The sequence below is a fragment of the Pipistrellus kuhlii genome, unplaced genomic scaffold (genome assembly GCF_014108245.1).
Source record: "Pipistrellus kuhlii isolate mPipKuh1 unplaced genomic scaffold, mPipKuh1.p scaffold_m20_p_5, whole genome shotgun sequence".
NCBI lineage: Eukaryota > Metazoa > Chordata > Mammalia > Chiroptera > Vespertilionidae > Pipistrellus > Pipistrellus kuhlii.
In genome coordinates this window covers 54,092,544-54,110,866 of record NW_023425551.1, presented here as the reverse complement: position 1 = coordinate 54,110,866, position 18,323 = coordinate 54,092,544, and the positions used below count along the sequence as shown (strand labels likewise).

The following is an 18,323-nucleotide window of genomic DNA, read 5'->3' as shown; positions in this document are numbered from 1 at the left end:
TCCTAACCTATTTAGTGTTACACCAACAGACCCCCCCATTTCCCATAGCTTTTATCATGAAGAGATGGGTGATTCAGTGGGGGGGAGGGGGAAATCCCCACAAAAAAACCCTAAAGTTCCCTCCCACCCAGGAAAGAAAAATATTAACAGAACTACCCAATTAAGTTTTATCAGAAGATATATAACACTGGAAATAGATCATGGGCAATTCTGAAGCCTTTTACCTAAAAAGTATAACAGAAAATTACAGTGTTGACCAAAAAGAACACACAGGTTTCTCATTAAACTGTTATTTTAATGGGTCTCAAAATTCTGTGACAGATTTTTGGTCATGTTGTTTCCATTAAAAAGTACTGATTTTAAAAACTAATAACTTAAAAACTGCCACACACACAAAGAACCAAATGGTCCACAAAACATTCTCCTTCCCTTCTGAAGGTTTTATGATGCATTGTAATCATTAACCAGTCTTTTACTATTAAACTTAAATGGCCAATTGAGACAAACAGTTGAGATCTTTCTTCCACCACTGATTAAGACTCACTGACTGGGGTGGCAGTTGTTGGGAGTAATATTCACTTAGCCTTCTGAGCTTTCTGGGCAGACTTGGTGACCTTGCCAGCTCCAGCTGCCTTTTGTCCCCTTCTTTGATGACACCCACAGCAACTGTCTATCTCATGTCACGAACAGCAAAACGGCCTATTAAAACAAATTTCATAGTATCATTACACAGTACACAAAACAAATAATTTTTATCATATCAAGTAAAATGTGTAATTGCTGTAAAATGCTCAATCTTACCCAGAGGAGGGTAGTCAGAGAAGCTCTCAACACACATGGGCTTGCCAGGAATCATATCAACGATGGCAGCATCACCAGATTTCAAGAACTTGGGGCCATCTTCCAGCTTTTTCCCAGAACGACGGTCAATCTTCTCCTTCAGCTCAGCAAATTTGCAAGCAATGTGAGCTGTGTGACAATCCAGCACAGGTGCATATCCAGCACTGATCTGGCCTGGGTGGTTCAGAATAATCACCTTGGAAAAAGGATTTGAATTTATTTCCTGAATCTCAAGACATTTAAGGCTTTGGGAGGAAAAACATGACATTTAGCCTTACCTGAGCTGTGAAGCCAGCTGCTTCCATTGGTGGATCATTTTTGCTGTCACCAGCCACATTGCCACAGCGAACATCTTTGACAGACACGTTCTTGACGTTGAAGCCCATATTGTCCCCAGGAAGAGCTTCACTCAAAGCCTCATGGTGCATTTCAACAGACTTTACTTCAGTTGTAACATTGACTGGAGCAAAGGTGACCACCATGCCGGGCTTGAGAACACCAGTCTCCACTCTGCCCACAGGGACAGTACCAATACCTGAAATGTTTAGGCATAGTTGTAAATACTTGTGAAGAAATTATTGCCTCCCGCATATGTCACATTCTGATATTAATGTTCAACTTACCAACAATTCTGTAGACATCCTGAAGGGGCAGGCGAAGGGGCTTGTCAGTTGGGCGAGTTGGTGGCAGGATGCAATCCAGAGCTTCAAGCAGTGTGGTTCCACTGGCATTGCCATCTTTACGGGTGACCTTCCATCCCTTGAACCAAGGCATCTGAAGAACACAAGATTATCAATTACTATTACCTGTCTCCATACCTGGCCAGCTTCTTTGAAATGCCTTTTCCAACTGTCTTAAAACTCACATTAGCACTTGGCTCCAGCATGTTGTCACCATTCCAACCAGAAATTGGCACAAATGCTACTGTGTCAGGGTTGTAGCCAATTTTCTTAATGTAGGTGCTGACTTCTTTAACAATTTCCTCGTATCTTTTCTGGCTGTAGGGTGGCTCAGTGGAATCCATTTTGTTAACACCAACAATCAGCTGTTTCACACCCAGAGTGTAGGCCAGAAGGGCATGCTCACGGGTCTGTCCATTCTTGGAGATGCCTGCTTCAAATTCACCGACACCAGCAGCAACAATCAGGACAGCACAATCAGCCTTTGAAAGAAAACAAGACCATATACTAATACTAAATGTAAGGTCTTTAAAAAAAAAAAAAAAGATGAGCCCAGTGTAACAGACCCAGAGTTTATTTCCTAAAGAATTACTAATTCTACAAACCTGAGATGTGCCCGTAATCATGTTTTTGATGAAGTCTCTGTGTCCTGGGGCATCAATGATGGTCACATAATACTTGCTGGTCTCGAATTTCCACAGGGAGATATCAATGGTGATACCTCGCTCCCGTTCGGCTTTCAGTTTATCCAACACCCAGGCATACTTGAAGGAGCCCTTCCCCATCTGTTTAAGGATTAAGAATGGTTACTTGGTAACTAAGACATGCTCAAATTCCAACTTGAAATTCCTTATTCCACTAGTTGGCATAATTGCTCAATTCCACTTTACAACTGTTAAAACGCAGGCAGCTTTCCCTTATTCTCGGAACATGGTTAGAGCAAAGCGATTCGATGCATGTTAGCCCAAACCTAAACTCATATATGCCATGCAGAAGTATTTTGGGGGGAAATGTGCCCCTTAATGTACCCGCGGGCAACTTCAGATGACCCAAGTTAATGTACCTACCTCAGCAGCCTCCTTCTCAAATTTCTCGATGGTTCTTTTGTCGATCCCACCACATTTGTAGATGAGATGGCCGGTAGTGGTAGACTTGCCGGAATCTACATGTCCAATGACGACGATGTTGATGTGAGTCTTTTCCTTTCCCATCTTGGGTTTGAGTTAATGGTGGTTTTCACGACACCTACATTAGGGAAGAAAAAGAAAAAAACCCTTTTAAACCCCGGTACCCCAGGCTTCCCAATAAGCCAAGACCCAAAACCAAAGGGCAAATTCCAAGGAGAATTAGAACCAACGCCAAGCTGGCCCAACTCCGGTCTCCACCCACCGAGTGGGGAAACTCCATGGCGCACGGCCCCTCCCCCGCCGGCCCGGCGCCACGGGCCACGAGCGGAAGGCCAGGTGCCGGGCCGGCGCCCGGTGCGGTCACAAGCAGCGGCGGCCGCGGCGGGAGGGCCCTTTCCTTTGTGCGGTGACCCACCCGCCCGCCGCCCGGGCCGCGTCCTCCATTTTGAGTCCCTGCCCGGCGCCGGGAGCGGCCATCTTTCCGCGCACGCAACTGGTGCGGGCGGGCGGGGTGGGTGGGTGCCGGGCGCACGCCACGGCTCCTCCTCGCCGCCCTCGGGGGCCGCTGCCCGCCGGCCATGTGCTCCGGGCGGGCCCCGCCGCCGGGCCCCGCGAACCAGACGCCCCCCCCCCAAAAAAAAAAACCTGCGAGATCCCCACCCGCCTCGGCTCAACTACCCCGACGGGAGGCGCTTTCTCCGGGAACTGAGATGGCCGCGGCTTTAGGGCAGCGGGCCAGGCCGAGCCGGGAGGCCGAGCGGGGCTCCCACGCGGCGGGGCACGGCGCGCCAGCCAGGCCCCAACGCCAGCACGAGGCCTCGGGGCGCCCCTGGGAAACAAGCGCAGGCCTCGAGCCCCCCCACACCCCCTACAGCCCGAAATCCGGGGCGCAGGACCGCGCCCAGGGGCACCGTGGCACGGCGGGGGGGGGGACCGGCACGCGAGGCCGCGGCCCGCTCCCGGCGGGGAGGCCCGGCCCGCGGAGGCCACGCCCGGCACTCACCTGTGTTCTGGCGGCAAACCCGTTGCGAAAAAGAACGTCCGGCAGGACTACGGCACTTATATACGGCTCTGCCCCCACCCTCGGGGAACGGGGCGGGGCCAGCACACGACAGCCTTTCCCAGCTCGCCCCGCGCCAGCGCCGCCCCTTCCCCCCGCCCGCCGTCCGGGGACCGTGGGCGAGGTGCGCGCGCCCACTCCAGAGCACACGTCGCCTCGCGCATGCTCCTCCCGGCCCCGGGGACGGCCGGCGCGAGGGGCGAGGGGGCGGGGCCGCGCAGTGCCCGGATCCTAGGTTGGTGGGAGTTTGCCGACGGTCCCTGGGACGTGCCGCGGCCCAGGCGAGTCCCCCCCTTTTTGTATGAATTACTCTCGGCAGCGGCTGGGGGATGGGACGGCGGGGCGGGGCGGGGACGCTCGGCATCGCCCCTCTGCCGTTCCTGGGCCAACTGCAACCGTGTGGTCTCGAGATGGAGACGCCCGCCGTGCTCACCTGGGTCCTCCCGCAGGTCGGGGCCGGGGCCACCGCGGGAGCTGCTTCCTCCGCGGGTCGCACAGCCCCACGCGGTGGCTCCTCCCCTGTCGGCGCCCCCGGCGCCCCTCCCAGCCGGGAGCCCCGCGCGCCGCACTCGGGGGACCGTCAGCGACCGGCCCCATGGGCGCAGGCCCCGCGGATATGCTCACGGTGGGGGGGGGGGGGGGGCATTTGCCTTGTTCCCGTCAAAGCCCGTGTCGCACGTTCACCCCACAGTCGTTTTTCCGTGTAGAATCGACTTGAATCTTAACAGTTTGCCCTCCTTCTACCTCTTAAGTTTTAATACACTAAAGGGACCCCGATGGTGTGTCATCCTCGTGGTACATTTCCCCCCAGTTAGTGTACACTCACTGGGTTGCACGCGTGAGCAACCTAAAAGGAATGCTCCAATTCAGCCTTTCCACATGACCTCATGTGGAGCCGGCATCAGCGGGGGGACCCACCCCGCGGGCAATCACTGCTTCCCAAAACCCGCCCGGATGGGGCCTTTTTGGTCGCCAAGGGGGCAGACTCAGAAACAGTCCTCGGAGGAAAGCACTTTTTATTAAAACCAGCTAATCACTCGATCGAGATGTCCCCGTCCATGTATGTGTAGGACATCTTTGCAACACCTCCAGCCAGTCCATTGACAAATGTTGGAGAACCTGCCGTGTCCGGTGCTGTGGCATGTGCAAAAGAAGCGCTTTGCTGGAGAGGATCCACAATCAGGTTGGAAGAGCAAAGCTAATGGGGAAGCAGCCGAAAGCAAACGTGTGCTTCCTTTCTGTTTTATTGTAGGATCTAGTTCCAGTCTGTTCTCTGCGACTTCTCACCATCAGATGCCTCCCCATCCCCCCTTTTAAGGAAAGAAATCCTTTGGAATAGCCTGCCTTAGGTTTTCTTGTTTTACCCCTCTTTGTAGAGACAAACTTCTATTATAAAAATCAGGTCTTTCTCTTTCTCAAGAGGTTTTTAGCCTTCTGTTTAACTTCGAGATAGTTTTCATGTGAGACACTAGGCCATGTAAGCGTTTCCCTAGATCCACACATCTTTTTCTAGCCACAAAAACCTTTCCTCTGTATTTTATTCCCTAGCGTCCCTCGCAAATTTTCTTCCTCCTTGCCTTTTCCTAGTAACCTGGGCACCCCTGCGTGGGCGCCCGTGTTCGCGTCGCGGTGCCGGCCAGGGTGGGGCCGGGGGTGGGGAGCGGGGACCGGAGCCATATGGGGAGCCGGGGTTAGACGCCGGCCACGGCCGCTGCCGCCGGGCGGTGCTCACACTTCCGGGCTCCATGGGGCCGCGGCGGGACGGGCACGGGGTCCCGGGCAGCTCCGGGCCCGGAGCAGGCGGCGGCCCTGCCCTCGCTACCGCTCCCCCCACCGCGCGGTCCCCGCTTCCCGGGCGCTCGGACACGCGTGGGCGGGCCAGGACCTGCGCCGTGGAGCCCGGCACCGGAGCCCCGCCGGCTCCGATCGGCCAGGAGCCCCGTCACCCCGGCCCGCCCCCGAGCACGCCCCCGCCTTGAGGTCACTTTCCGTGGAGCTGCGAGTGCGGAAGGAAGCGCCGGGAGGAGGCTGAGCCCCACGTGGCCCAGGGTGCGGGGCGGTTTTCCTTTGCGTGGCTTGGACTCAAAGACTGGAGCAAATACAGTTTTGTTTGTTTGTTTGTTTTTGTTTTTTTAAAGCTCTTTTCCCCTGACCCTATGTTTTGCACATAATCGTAATCCATAATCCTTTCCCCCTACGACTTTAGAGCAGAACAGTAATGCCTTCTAGATGTTAACACGGTAACAGTAATATTGTTGAGACTTGTGAAATGTCCTTTTGGGTCAAAACCTAAGGTCGAATTTTGCTTAAGATTTTTTTCTTAAAGTTGCTCATACTATTTAGAATAGCAAACTGTTAAAATATATTGTAGGGGAACATATGCAAGACCCTATTTTTTTTTTTTTTAAGTATTTTAATTATTAATTTACTTAGTAAAAAGGTAAACCCTACTAGTTCTTTGATATCTGTAATTGTGATTCACCAAGCATCTTTCAGTATTGGCTAATTACTCTATTGGACCTAATTTATTTTATTTTATTTTTTTATTTTTTTTAAATATATTTTATTGATTTTTTACAGAGAGGAAAGGAGAGAGATAGCTAGAAACGTCGATGAGAGAGAAACATCAACCAGCTGCCTCTTGCACACTCCCTATTGGGGATGCGCCTGCAACCAACGTACATGCCCTTGACCGGAATCGAACCTGGGACCCTTCAGTCCGCACACCGACGCTCTACCACCGAGCCAAACCGGTTTCTGCAATTTATTTTATTTTTATTTTAATAAATCTTTATTGTTCAGGTTATTACAATTGTTTCTCCTTTTTCCCCCCATAGCTCCCCTCCACCCGGTTTCCACCCCATCCTATTGGGCTTAATTTAAAGCAGCTTTAAGTAATTACATTTTGCTGTGGTTTGCCACGTTTTCATCTTGCCTGTGCCAGTTAAAAATTATTTTTTAAGCCCAGCCCTTGTAACTCAGTGGTCAACCTATGAACCAGGATGTCAAGGTTTGCTTCCCGGTCAGGGCACAAGCCTGGGTTCCGGGCTCCATCCCCCAGTGTGGGGCGTGTGGGAAACAACCCATCAATGATTCTCTCTCACTGATGTTTCTATCTCTTCCTCTCCCTTCCTCTCTGAAATCAATAAAAAAATATTTCTAAAGTGATTTTTAAAGGCTATTTTAGAATATGATTAAGCCAAGGAATATTTGGCTTGAGAATCCAAGTAAAATGGAACTTCATTCAGTGTGCCAGGCTCCTGTCTAACATTTGCAGTATTTAATGGACCCACCACTCTCATTTTGCAGATGGAGGGACCTGTAAGGCAACGGATAGCTTATGTATAATAAGCAAACGCAGACATAGTACTATTTTTTAAAGTTTCACTTTTTTTTTTTTTTTTTGCACAAAATGGCAAAATACAATATATTACCTTGCTTTTTTCACTTAATACTTCTTGGAGTGCTTTTCTTGTGAGTACATGAGGCCCTAGCAGAGCAGCTTTAGAACCCAGGGATCTGACCAGAGAGCTAGTCCTAACTTTTTCTAGCTGGTCTAAGTAGTAGCATTGAAGTCAGGAAACCAGGCATTCAGTTCTTCTGCTTACAGAGCTGTGGTAGCCAGTAGTTCTTGGTTTCTCAGTGCATCTGTAACAGGACTGCTCATGACTAAGCCTCAGTACCTACTTCACAATTCTAATGTCATGCAATGACATAAAATCACGTGGGGGCACTCAATTATCTAGTTAAAATTGTGTTTCCATAAGCTTTTTTGGACACCTGCTCTCAATTGATTTGCCTTGTGACAACTTGAGAGTAGAGAAAATAAACTCATTGGTATCTTTTCATTTCTAAACTAGAGACCTGGTGCACAAATTTATGGTGAGGTTGGCTGGGCAGGCCGTGGGACGTGGGACGGTTGGTGGGAAGGTCCTGCCTCCAACCACCCCCCACCCCAATTGGGGGCAGGGCCACTGGCAGTTCACCAGATGCCCCACCCTGGTCGTACTCCAGGTCAAACTCCTGGTCGAGGGAATAATTTTCATATTAGCCTTTTATTATATAGGAAGTTTTGAAACAGGTTATATATGTACATAGTAAAAAATTGCAGAGGGGTTATATAGTGAAGTGTTATTTTCCTTTTAGGGGTTTAGAGGAGTCTGAAGAATATGCCAGGAAGTTAAAGGAAACTAAAGGTATTTCTATTACTCTTCCCATGATTCTAAACCAGTGCCTATCAGGTTAGATGCTCTTTCATTTGTTATGAAGGAAAGGTTAGCCTTTCCTTGCTATTTTTGATGAATATACATTTTATAGACAGCATTTCAGTATTTCTGTCTTCATAGGTGACATAATTGAAAGAAGAGTGGACTAAAGAGCTACGGTCTATTTCCAGCAATGTTATTTATTAGCTGTGTGATTTGGAATAAATCACCCTTGAACTTGGTATTCTACTGTTAAAAAAAAAAAAAAAGAGAGAGAGAGAGAGAGAGCACTAATAGTACCTATTTCACAGAACTGACCACTAGGATGAAGTCAGAAAATGTACCTGAACATACAGACCAGTTTTACAAATGTTAGTACATATTATAATTAGAAAATAATCATTAACTCTTTAAAAAAAAATGAAAAAAAGAAAACTGCTCAAAATATAGACATTTACTCTACCAATTATCATTATTCGTTCTAGTAATGAGTACTATTTGGCCCATTTCACTAAGTATAAAACTGTAGATTCACAAATACATGTGACAGTGTGTGTGTGTGTGTGTGTGTGTGTGTGTACTATTTAAGTTGGCAGGGACTTCCTATGATGGCATTCAGTCGGTAATTGTACAGGACTTCAGAAGTCAGTCTTGATTCATTCATCATCAGTATTCAGTGAGCAGTTACTGTGTGCCAGGTACTTAGCCAGACATTTGCCGGAAACCGATCCTTGTCTCACTAATAGAAAGATGTAAAAGGCTGGTTAACCTTGAAACTCTTGAAAGGTCAGAGCCAACTACTCCCTATCTAATTGAGACTATGGTAATTGAGGCAACTTCCCCATTTTGGAATCATGTAAATCCTTACTGATTTGATAATCTGCCTATTACTTGCCTAAGGACTATCGGTGTATCTCAAAACTGCTTAAGGGAAATGGGTGTATCCCATAGCCTCAATAAAAGGGATAGCAAGGCCAGAGCCTAGTGGCAGTCCTCCCACTAGAGATGGGCTCCCACCTGATTAAATTTCTTCTAGACTTTCTTTAATTTGCATGTGGCCCTTTTCTAGAACCCAAACCCTGAACCAGGCGGGATATGAAAGGGTTCCCAAAACATTGAGGAGACAAAACACAATCACTGTTGGATGGTGTGTAGCAGGGCCCTGGAGAGGTGGGAGGGGGAACACTAACAGTAAATGATTCCAGGGGAGTGTGAATGCTGGAACCTGGAGACCCAGGCTGGGGCGGCGGGGAGGGGAGTGGGGAAGGAGGGGAGTGGGGAAGGAAGAAGTACTAAGCGAAGCTAGGATTAGAAACCTTGGAGCATGAGTGTTTTGAGTGATTGCCCTTGAAAAGTGGGAGAGGGATTTTGCTCCTCCCAGGACAGGTACAGAGAACAGACTAATGGTCTGGGGTGTTCTCTGTGATTCCCACCCCTCCCCGCACCAGCCTCCCAGGGGCATGTGAAACCACTGGGGCTTCAGAGAGAGGCAGATCTGGATCCAAATCTTGGATCCCTCACTTACTGGCTGAATGGCTCTGGGCAAGTTATTTGGCCTCTTTAAGCTCCAACCCCCTCATCCATAAAAAAGAGGATGACAATTCCTTTCCCTAAGACTACTATGAAAATTAGATAAGAAAAGTGCTAAGCATGTTTTTTTTGCACCAAGTTAGAACAATTGGCAGGGAGTTTCTGTTTTTTCCTTTTTGTTTGTTTTTATCCCTTATGTATATAGTAAACTAGGAGTGCTTCCAGAGGGAGGCAGTGAGGCAGTCAGAAAGCCTTCACTCAAATCCCTGTTGGCTCTGCCACAGCTAGCGATAGGATTTCTGGCAAGTGATTGAACCTCTCTGAGTTCTGTGAAATAGGTACTATTAGTTCTCTCTCTCTCTCTCTCTTTTTTTTTTTTAACAGTAGAATACCAAGTTCAAGGGTGATTGAACTTGGTTTTCATATCTATAAAGTGCAATAATAATATAATACCTACTCCCTAGGGTTGTGGTGAGGATAAGACAATCAATGTAAAATACTTAACACAGTGCCTAGCACCTGATAATCCTCCAATAAATCTTAATTGTTGTTTGCTATTTTGTTTTTTTGTTATTTGAGAGTCCTCGTGAACTAGAATCTTGTCATAGAATGAAGTTTCTTTACTAAGAAAATACCATAATAACCTTGCTTTATTTTATTTTTTATTTATTGACTTTAGAGATAGAGAGAGGTGGAAAAGAGAGAGAGAGAGAGAGAAAGAAAGAGAGAGATTGATTTGTTGTTCTACTTATTTATGCGTTCATTTATTGATTCTTCTTTGTGCCCTGAGATCAGCCTGCAATCTTAGTTTATCAACCAACTGAGCTACCCAGCCAGGGCCCACAACAACCTTGCTTTGATCTCTGTGTTTACATCTCTGCATTTTAGGGTTACTTATTAATTTCCTTATCAGCTCCATTTTTAGATCTTAAAGATATTGTGTTTTAAATATTATGAAGTGAGATATGTATTAAAAAGTTATTTTTAAACTAGGATTTTTTAAAATCAAAGGCGGCATAAACAGTCTCTCCTAATTCTAAAGTCCTGTCATATCCTTGTATTTTTTAAGATTGAATTTCCATCCTTAAAAAATGTTTTAATTTGGTATATTTTGAATTGTTGCTATGTCATCTCTTCTGTTTTTCTAGTACCATCTGCTTCCGGTATATCTACTGACAAGTTGCTTTTGCTGCAAAAAGAACTTTGCAGCCTTATTTCTTTTTTTTTTTTTTTAAACACACAACTCTTTTATATGATTGTTATGGAAACAGCATGTCACATAGTCATTAATGAAAAGGGAAAACCAAGTCTCAGTAAGTGGGGAAGCACTATGTAAGCTATTAGGTCACTTTCTTTTTCTTTTCTTTTTTTAACACATATTCAAAATCAAAAATAAAAATCTGAAAGCCATCACATGCATAAAAACTATTGATGAGCTCCCATGCTCCCATGAATTTATGTGTATATATATATATATGTCTGTGTGTGTGTGTATATATATAATATATGGATCTGCTCTGGAATAGCAATTACTGTCCTGTTTTCTATAGTATTACTAGAAGCCTGATGCATGAAATTCATGCAAGGGAAGGCCTTCCTTCCCCTGGCTGCTGGCACCGGCTTCCCTCACAGCCCTGGCTGCATCTGGAAGGTCATCTGGAAGGATGTCCAGTCTAATTAGCATATTATACTTTTATTATTATATATGTTATTTCCATATTTGATTTTGTTAATTCTAGTTAACCTGTACCTGCCTTTGCTCTCAAGGTCTACAATCATAAACTCTCCATGCTGGAAGAGAGTTTAGTTTTCATCTAGTGAATCCCACTAATTTTATAGATAAGGAAAATTGTCAGAATGAGTAATTGGCCTAGTACTCACATGGTTAAAGATAAAGGCTGCCCATCCTCATATATATATTTAAATCTTCCTTACATTCTCTAAGAATTAACTATTATTGTTTTGTTCATTATTCTGTCCTCAACACCTAAAACAGTACCTGTGAATAGATGAAAGATGAGTTAGTGTGTCTCTGTGCTATCTTTAACTGATCGACTCAAAAAGAGTTTTTCTGTATTTTTGTGGAAAGATGATCCTCACTGTCAGACATCAACAGATTAGTTTCTGTTGCAAAAGGTAAGTGAAAGCTGTATGTAGAACTTTTTTTTTTCTACATTGTTTAATATATTATGGAGAAATAGTGGCTGAACATTTCCCAAATTGGTGAAGGACAGAGACAATTTACTTAGTGAAACCCAAGAAAGACCTTTCTTAGATCCATCATAGTCTCACTGCTAAAAAACAAAGGTTGAGAAGAAAACTGAAAGTGCTCAGTTTTCTTCTCAAAGGAAAATAGAGGAGCTCATATAAAGAAGCAACGATTGAAATGACTGGAGATCTCATCAGAAAGCAGGAAGCAAAGAGATAGATGAACAACATCTTGACGTGCTAAAAGAAAAAAAATAAACCTGAACAACCCAGAATTCTTTATCTAGTGAAAATATCCTTCATGAATTAAGGTGATAAAAATCACACTGAGGTATCACTATGCACACTCTAAAAAGGCTAAAATTAAAAAGATAGTACCCACTTTGGGCAAGCAGTTGGAAATAACATGGCTAGCGAGAATATAAAATGCTACAGTATCTTAAGAAAACAGTTTAGCAATTTCTAAGTAGGTTAAACATACATTTACCATATTACTACTTCTATGACTTGATTAAGAGAAATTAAAGCACGTGTCCAAAAGACTTGGGGCCCAATGTTCATAGCAGCTTTATTTGTAATCACCCAAACCTGAGAACAACCCAAATGTCCATCAACAGGTGACTTGATAAACAGGTGATGGTATGCCCATACAGTAGAAAACGGCTCAGCAGTAAAGAGCACTGAGCTATATATAGCCCAGCCGGTATGCTCAATGGTTGAGCATCAACCCATGAACCAAGAAAGAGGTCACTGGTTCAATTACCGATCAGAGTACATGCCTGGGTTGCAGGCTCGATTCCCAGTGGGGGTGGGGAGGAGGCAGCCAATCAATCATTCTCTCTCATCATTGGTATTTCTGTCTTTCTCTTCTCCCTCTCCCTGTCTGAAACCAATAAAAAATATATTTTTTAAAATTAAGAAAATTGGGGGAAATGCAATTTATTTTTATCATCATGAGATGAAGCAATCCGAGCAGGAATATCTTGCTCACATAACTTGTTTTACAGCATAAATGGCCCAGGAGTTGGTAAGCTGAGCGAAGGACAGGACTCAAGCACGGCTGGTTCTACCTGCTCCCTCAGGTGCCATTCCATCTGCTGTATTCTCAGAGCAGTCTGTCTGGGAAACTTCCCTGTTATTTTCCATTACAGCCCCTTCTTTGTTTCCTCTTTACCAGTTGTCACAACGTGTAATTATCTTATTCGCTTGGCTAGTGTTTCAGCTTTGTCTCCTCTACTCCATGGCAGCAGAGACCTTGTAGACTTTCTTTTTTGCCATGAAATCTGGTGCCTGGCACAGAGGGATGGTCAATAAACATTTGTTAAATGAATGGAGAGGGGAATATGGGAATACAATATATTTCACTGTTGGTATATTTTTTTCTACTGATACATGAATGTTGTCTTCACTTTAAGGATAAACTAAAAATCTTCCTTTGGCATTAAAAATCATTCTAAAATTCATGTGTTTTCCAGTTGCCCTCCTAATGGGCCCTGGTTTCTCTCTCTTTCTATTTTGGTCTATGTTTTCTTATTTGATTTTGTTTGTTTGTTTAGGTTCGACTAGGAATGAGAATTATACCAAAGCCTTAGTGGGGGCAGGGAACATTCTGGACATTGTTGCCCTAATGTCTGCTTAGCAAATAGAAAATGACATTTAATGTGGCCTGAAAGGGGAGTGGACCACACTTATCACTGGGATTGACTTAGAAACAAGTAGGGGGTAGTGAGGACTGTGAGAGCTCATTGAGAACAAACATAGGCCCTATTTCTCCATCCTTTCACCCACCCACCCATCAGTCATCCTCTCATTCAGTAATTATTGCTGAGCTCATACCTAGATCATCACTGTGCTTGATGGCCTATGCATATTAATTTAATCCTTACAGTTTATAAATGAGAAAACTGATAACTATTCTTTTTTTTTTAAATATATTTTATTGATTTTACACAGAGAGGAATTGAGAGGGATAGAGAGTTAGAAACATCGATGAGAGAGAAACATCGACCAGCTGCCTCTTGCACAGCCCCCACTGGGGATGTGCCCGCAACCAACGTCCATGCCCCTGACCAGAATCGAACCCGGGACCCTTCAGTCCGCAGGCGACGCTCTATCCACTGAGCCAAACCGGTTTTGGCTGATAACTATTCTTAAGCATTTATTGCTCAGTAGTATTTGACAAGGAGCTGACCTTCTTTCTAATCAGCTAGATAATGTAGTTAAACACGATAGTTTTCCAAATCACCTTCGACCCATGGAATCGGAATGGAATAGTACTTAAGCAAAATTGCATGTACTGTCCCAGAATTATGGGAAGCGTTGCTGTGCTAAAGAGGAGAAATGAGCGAAGTGCTGCAGGGAGGAAGCTGAAGAGGGGAAAGAACGTGGCATGGGGGCTGGAGGCTTGGGTCTGTTTCTCATGAGCTCTGTGATCTTGGGTTTCTACACCAGGGGCGTGAGAGCGACATTCTCTAGAGCTCTTTCCTGAACCCCTAGACCTGGCTAAGGACTCTCCTCTGTGCTTCTCCATCCCTTTTGCAATGTCTTGCCTGTCATTTGCCGCATGGAAAGTACTCTTGACATGACCTTCTCTCCCTTAGATTGTCAATTCCTGCAGAGCAACAGTGTCTGGGGATCCACTCACTAGGGCCTGGGTGAGGCCCTCACCTCTATTAAATCTGACTGGTCCTCCAGATCTCCCTCCATCCCTGCCTCAGCAGCATGCCCTCACCTTCTCCTCACATTCTGCTCCCTTATCCCCCCAAACTACAACTATTTCCTTTGCATAAATGGTTATAGGATCACATTTCTTTATTGTCTTTCTTTGGGATACTTGTTTTAGTTTGTACTTATACATGGATTATAGTGAATATTTAATAATCCTTCCCTACCCACAGCCACACAGGCCTGGAGAAAGCAGGTATATACATATATATGGCTTACTGCTGGATTCCCTGTGCCTGGGTAACCCTCAGGGGATATGGGCCTTAAAAGGTGTAAAGGATTTGTACTGTCATTCAAGGTGGAAAACCAGTAATTCCATATATGTAAATTCATGGTTTGTTTAATGAAAATTCAGTAATCCTGTGTTTTTCCAGAACAGTGGTTCTTAACCAGGGGTGATTTCACCCACCTCTCCCAGGAAATAATTATTAATACTTGGAGATATTTTTTAATAAGATGATTATTATTTACTTTGTTTTAATTTATTGATGAAAGAAACATTAACTTGTGAAGTATCTTACAGTGCTCAGGACAGCCTCATGCAACAAAGAATTATGTGTAATTCTAGCTCAACATGTCAGCAGTGCTGAGGTTGAGAAACCCTGTTCTAGAATAAACAAAGTTGGAAACACAGTGTAAGGTTTTTATTGTGGAAAGCCCCAAGTCCATCTTTACAATCTCAAACTCTGATTAGGACACACTTGTACCAGCAAATGCTTGTGGAATGAATTTAAGACTTGAAAAGCCAGTTAAATGCTAAGCTCGGGCAATGGTGAAGGACATTTCGCCAGACCCAGAATGGAGGAGGAGGCACTTTCCTCTTCGGCCAGGCGGGCAGGCGCAGGCTCAGTTCTCTCTAGAATGTGTCATTTTTCAAAGGGCCTTCCACTGAGAGCCATTTTCCATTTCCACAGAGGGATGAGCAGGTGAGGTAATACTTATTCTCTGAGTTACACTTTATTGGCAGGTTAATCCTACTTGATGACTGGCTATGCAATCTCATTAAATTTCAGGAATGGGTAAATAGAAACTAAAAAGTCCTTGGAGAGTTGAAAACGTGTCCACACAAATTCCAGCACACAGATGCTTATAGCAAGATGTCTGAAGGGCTTCTTGGTTGTTTACGAGTTTTGGCTGACCATACTTTTGGACTTTTGAGTAATTCAGGTAAGAAATAGTAGAGATTTTAAGAGAGTTTTGGGCTTCTGAGGTTTAAAAAAGTTCATGCAAATTGATTTTAAAAGCTATTCTGACAAAACTCAGGAAAAATCTGAGATTCTTCCAAAAGAGATATTTACAATATATCTAGAAACAGTACTTGCTTAATCAATAGGCCAAATTTCAATAACTGTACCCTAGTTTATGTGCATTTAAGTATATATAAAGATCACTACTAAGCTACATTCCTAGATTTTTGATAATGCTTAATAAGTAAAAACAGTCTATAGCAGCAAGTTTTTACTCAACACTAAACTTGTGGCTATAAAAAAAATACCCATGGGCAGGGAACATTATTTTATTTTTTAAAAATATATATTTTATTGATTTTTTTTCAAAGAGGGATAGAGAGCTAGAAACATCGATGAGAGAGAAACATCAATCAGCTGCCTCCTGCACACCCCCTACTGAGAATGTGCCTGCAACCAAGGTACATGCCCTTGACTGGAATCAAACCTGGGACCTTTCAGTCCACAGACGAATACTCTTAAAAAAAACATACCCAAGGGCTACCTGGAGAGATGCCAGCAGCATATAAAATGAAGAAAACATGAAGCAAATGATAGCAACGATCTCATTTAAACATGTACTTACATATGAATTAAAATATCTGGGAAGGGATATTTTCAAATAACCTCAAAGTGTGTAAAGTAATTACCTCTTCAGAAGTAGGATTGTTTTTTTTTTTTTTAAATATGTATTTTATTGATTTTTTTACAGAGAGGAAGAGAGAGGGATAGAGAGTTAGAAACATCGATGAGAGAGAATCATCGATCAGCTGCCTCTTGCACACCCCGCTTTGGGGATGTGCCCGCAACCAAGGTACATGCCCTTGACCGGAATCGAACCCTGGACCTTTCAGTCCGCATGCCGACGCTCTACCACTGAGCCAAACTGGTTTTGGCCGGATTGGGTTTTTATTCATGTTCTATTGCTGTGTAACAAATTACCACAAGTTCAACGACTTAAAACTAACACAATTACGGCACAGTTTCTGTCGGCGAGGAGTCTGGCCCAGGCTGAATGGTTACTCCGCTCTGCGAACACAGGCTGGAATCGCCAGGCTGCATTCTCCTCGGAGGGCGAAGGGGAAGAGCCCACGTCTGACCCATTCGGGTTGCTGTGATACTGTGATTGATAATAAGAAATACACAGTTGACATTTCTCCCAGTGTGTGGCACAGAGTTACTAAGACTCTTGGAATTTCCTTCTATCTTCGAGTGTGCCTAATCTTACACTTCATACCTCTCACTTCCTCTTCTGTCACCAGCCAGGAAAAAAAAACAAAACTTTTATTTTAGAGGACTCATTTGATTAGATCAAGGCCACTCCGATGTTTTCCTGTGTCAAGGGTGATTGTACTATGTAATAAAGTCCATCATGGCCACAGCCTCAGGGATTATGTAGGCCTATACACCAAGACAGGAGATCTTGGGGGGCATCTAAGAATTCTGCTCACTGAAAGGGCAGAGGTAAAGAAGGGGTATTTTTATTTTGTACTTTATACATATTTGTCAGGTTTGAATTTGGGGGGAAAGAATGTATATTACTTTTAATTATTTTTTCCCTTTATTTTTTTTCCCATCACCATTTATTTCCCCTATATGTATTACTTTTTTTTTTTTCTAACTATACAGAAGCTTAGTGATACAGGTTTGTTTTTTAAAAATATATTTGGAGAGGAAGGGAGAGAGATATAGAAACATCAATAATGAGAGAGAATCATTGATTGGCTGCCTCCTGCATGCCCTCCACCACTCCCCCCCCCCCGGGATTGAGCCTGCAACCCAGGCATGTACCCCGACTGGGAATCAAACCTTGATTTTTTAATTCATAAGTCGACACTCAATCACTGAGCCATGCCAGTTGGGCTGTATTACTTTTTTAATGTAAAATGTCTGGAAATATGTACTTTTAACATTTTAAGTGTCTAGGTGATAATAAAAGTTTTTTATATAAGCATGTAGTAATCAACTTTTTATCATATAAGTATGGGAATATAAGTTATTTCCATTTTGAAATGAAAAGGCATGCTTATTATAGACTGAAGTAGTTAACAGAGTTTATATCGATGCCCATTTGGCTTGCCATAGCTTTTGTGCAGTGGTTATAAATTATCAGTTATTAACATCCTGGTAATGCAGCATGGTCAAGATGTGAAACTCTGAACGGATTTGAGGAGAGTCTGGGTAAATTGCAGGTTATCAGGAGCAGTGCAGTGAGAAAGTGTCGGGGGTGGGGTGGATAACAACCTCTGAGGACTCAGGTTCCCGGCCACGGACTGGCTGGGGGCAGGTCCCTCAGTTTTTCTGCATTCAATTCTCCTCACCTGTAGAATGAGAATGAGGGGGTTGGACCAGGTGTTTTTCCCCCCTCAGTTCTTTTGAGGTTGTTACTATGGTTTCTGACAAACATCAGGCTGGAAAGATTATTAGCCTGATGGGGAGAGGTGGGTTTTATGTTTTTTGTATGTTTGTCTGTTTTTAAATCATCAGTATATTTGTATTTCTAACAAGTTCCCACGTGAGGCTGACGCTGTGGTCCAGGAACATACGTTGAGATAGAGTGTGCTATATAGGGTGTTCAGGGAAGGCTTCTCTAATAATACGACCTGTGAGCAAGCCATGTGGAGAAGAGCAGGAACATCCCAGGCAGAGAACAGAAAGCGGAAGCCCCTGAGGTGCGAATGTACTCGGCGTGCTGCAGAAGTGGCCAGGGGAAGAACGGAGAG

At 44.4% G+C, this 18,323-nt stretch overlaps 1 protein-coding gene across 1 annotated transcript; it reads right to left on the bottom strand.

The window, feature by feature from the left end:
• Positions 1-555: 555 nt before the first annotated feature.
• On the bottom strand, positions 556-3,802 carry EEF1A1 (eukaryotic translation elongation factor 1 alpha 1). The gene is made up of 8 exons (XM_036414443.2): positions 3,651-3,802; positions 2,588-2,765; positions 2,126-2,305; positions 1,706-2,002; positions 1,464-1,614; positions 1,119-1,375; positions 802-1,036; positions 556-699 (listed from the first exon to the last, which is right to left on the bottom strand). The coding sequence occupies exons 2-8, from the start codon at positions 2,729-2,731 to the stop codon at positions 671-673; spliced, it is 1,293 nt and encodes a 430-aa protein (XP_036270336.1). The 5' UTR covers positions 2,732-2,765; positions 3,651-3,802; the 3' UTR covers positions 556-670.
• Positions 3,803-18,323: the final 14,521 nt, after the last annotated feature.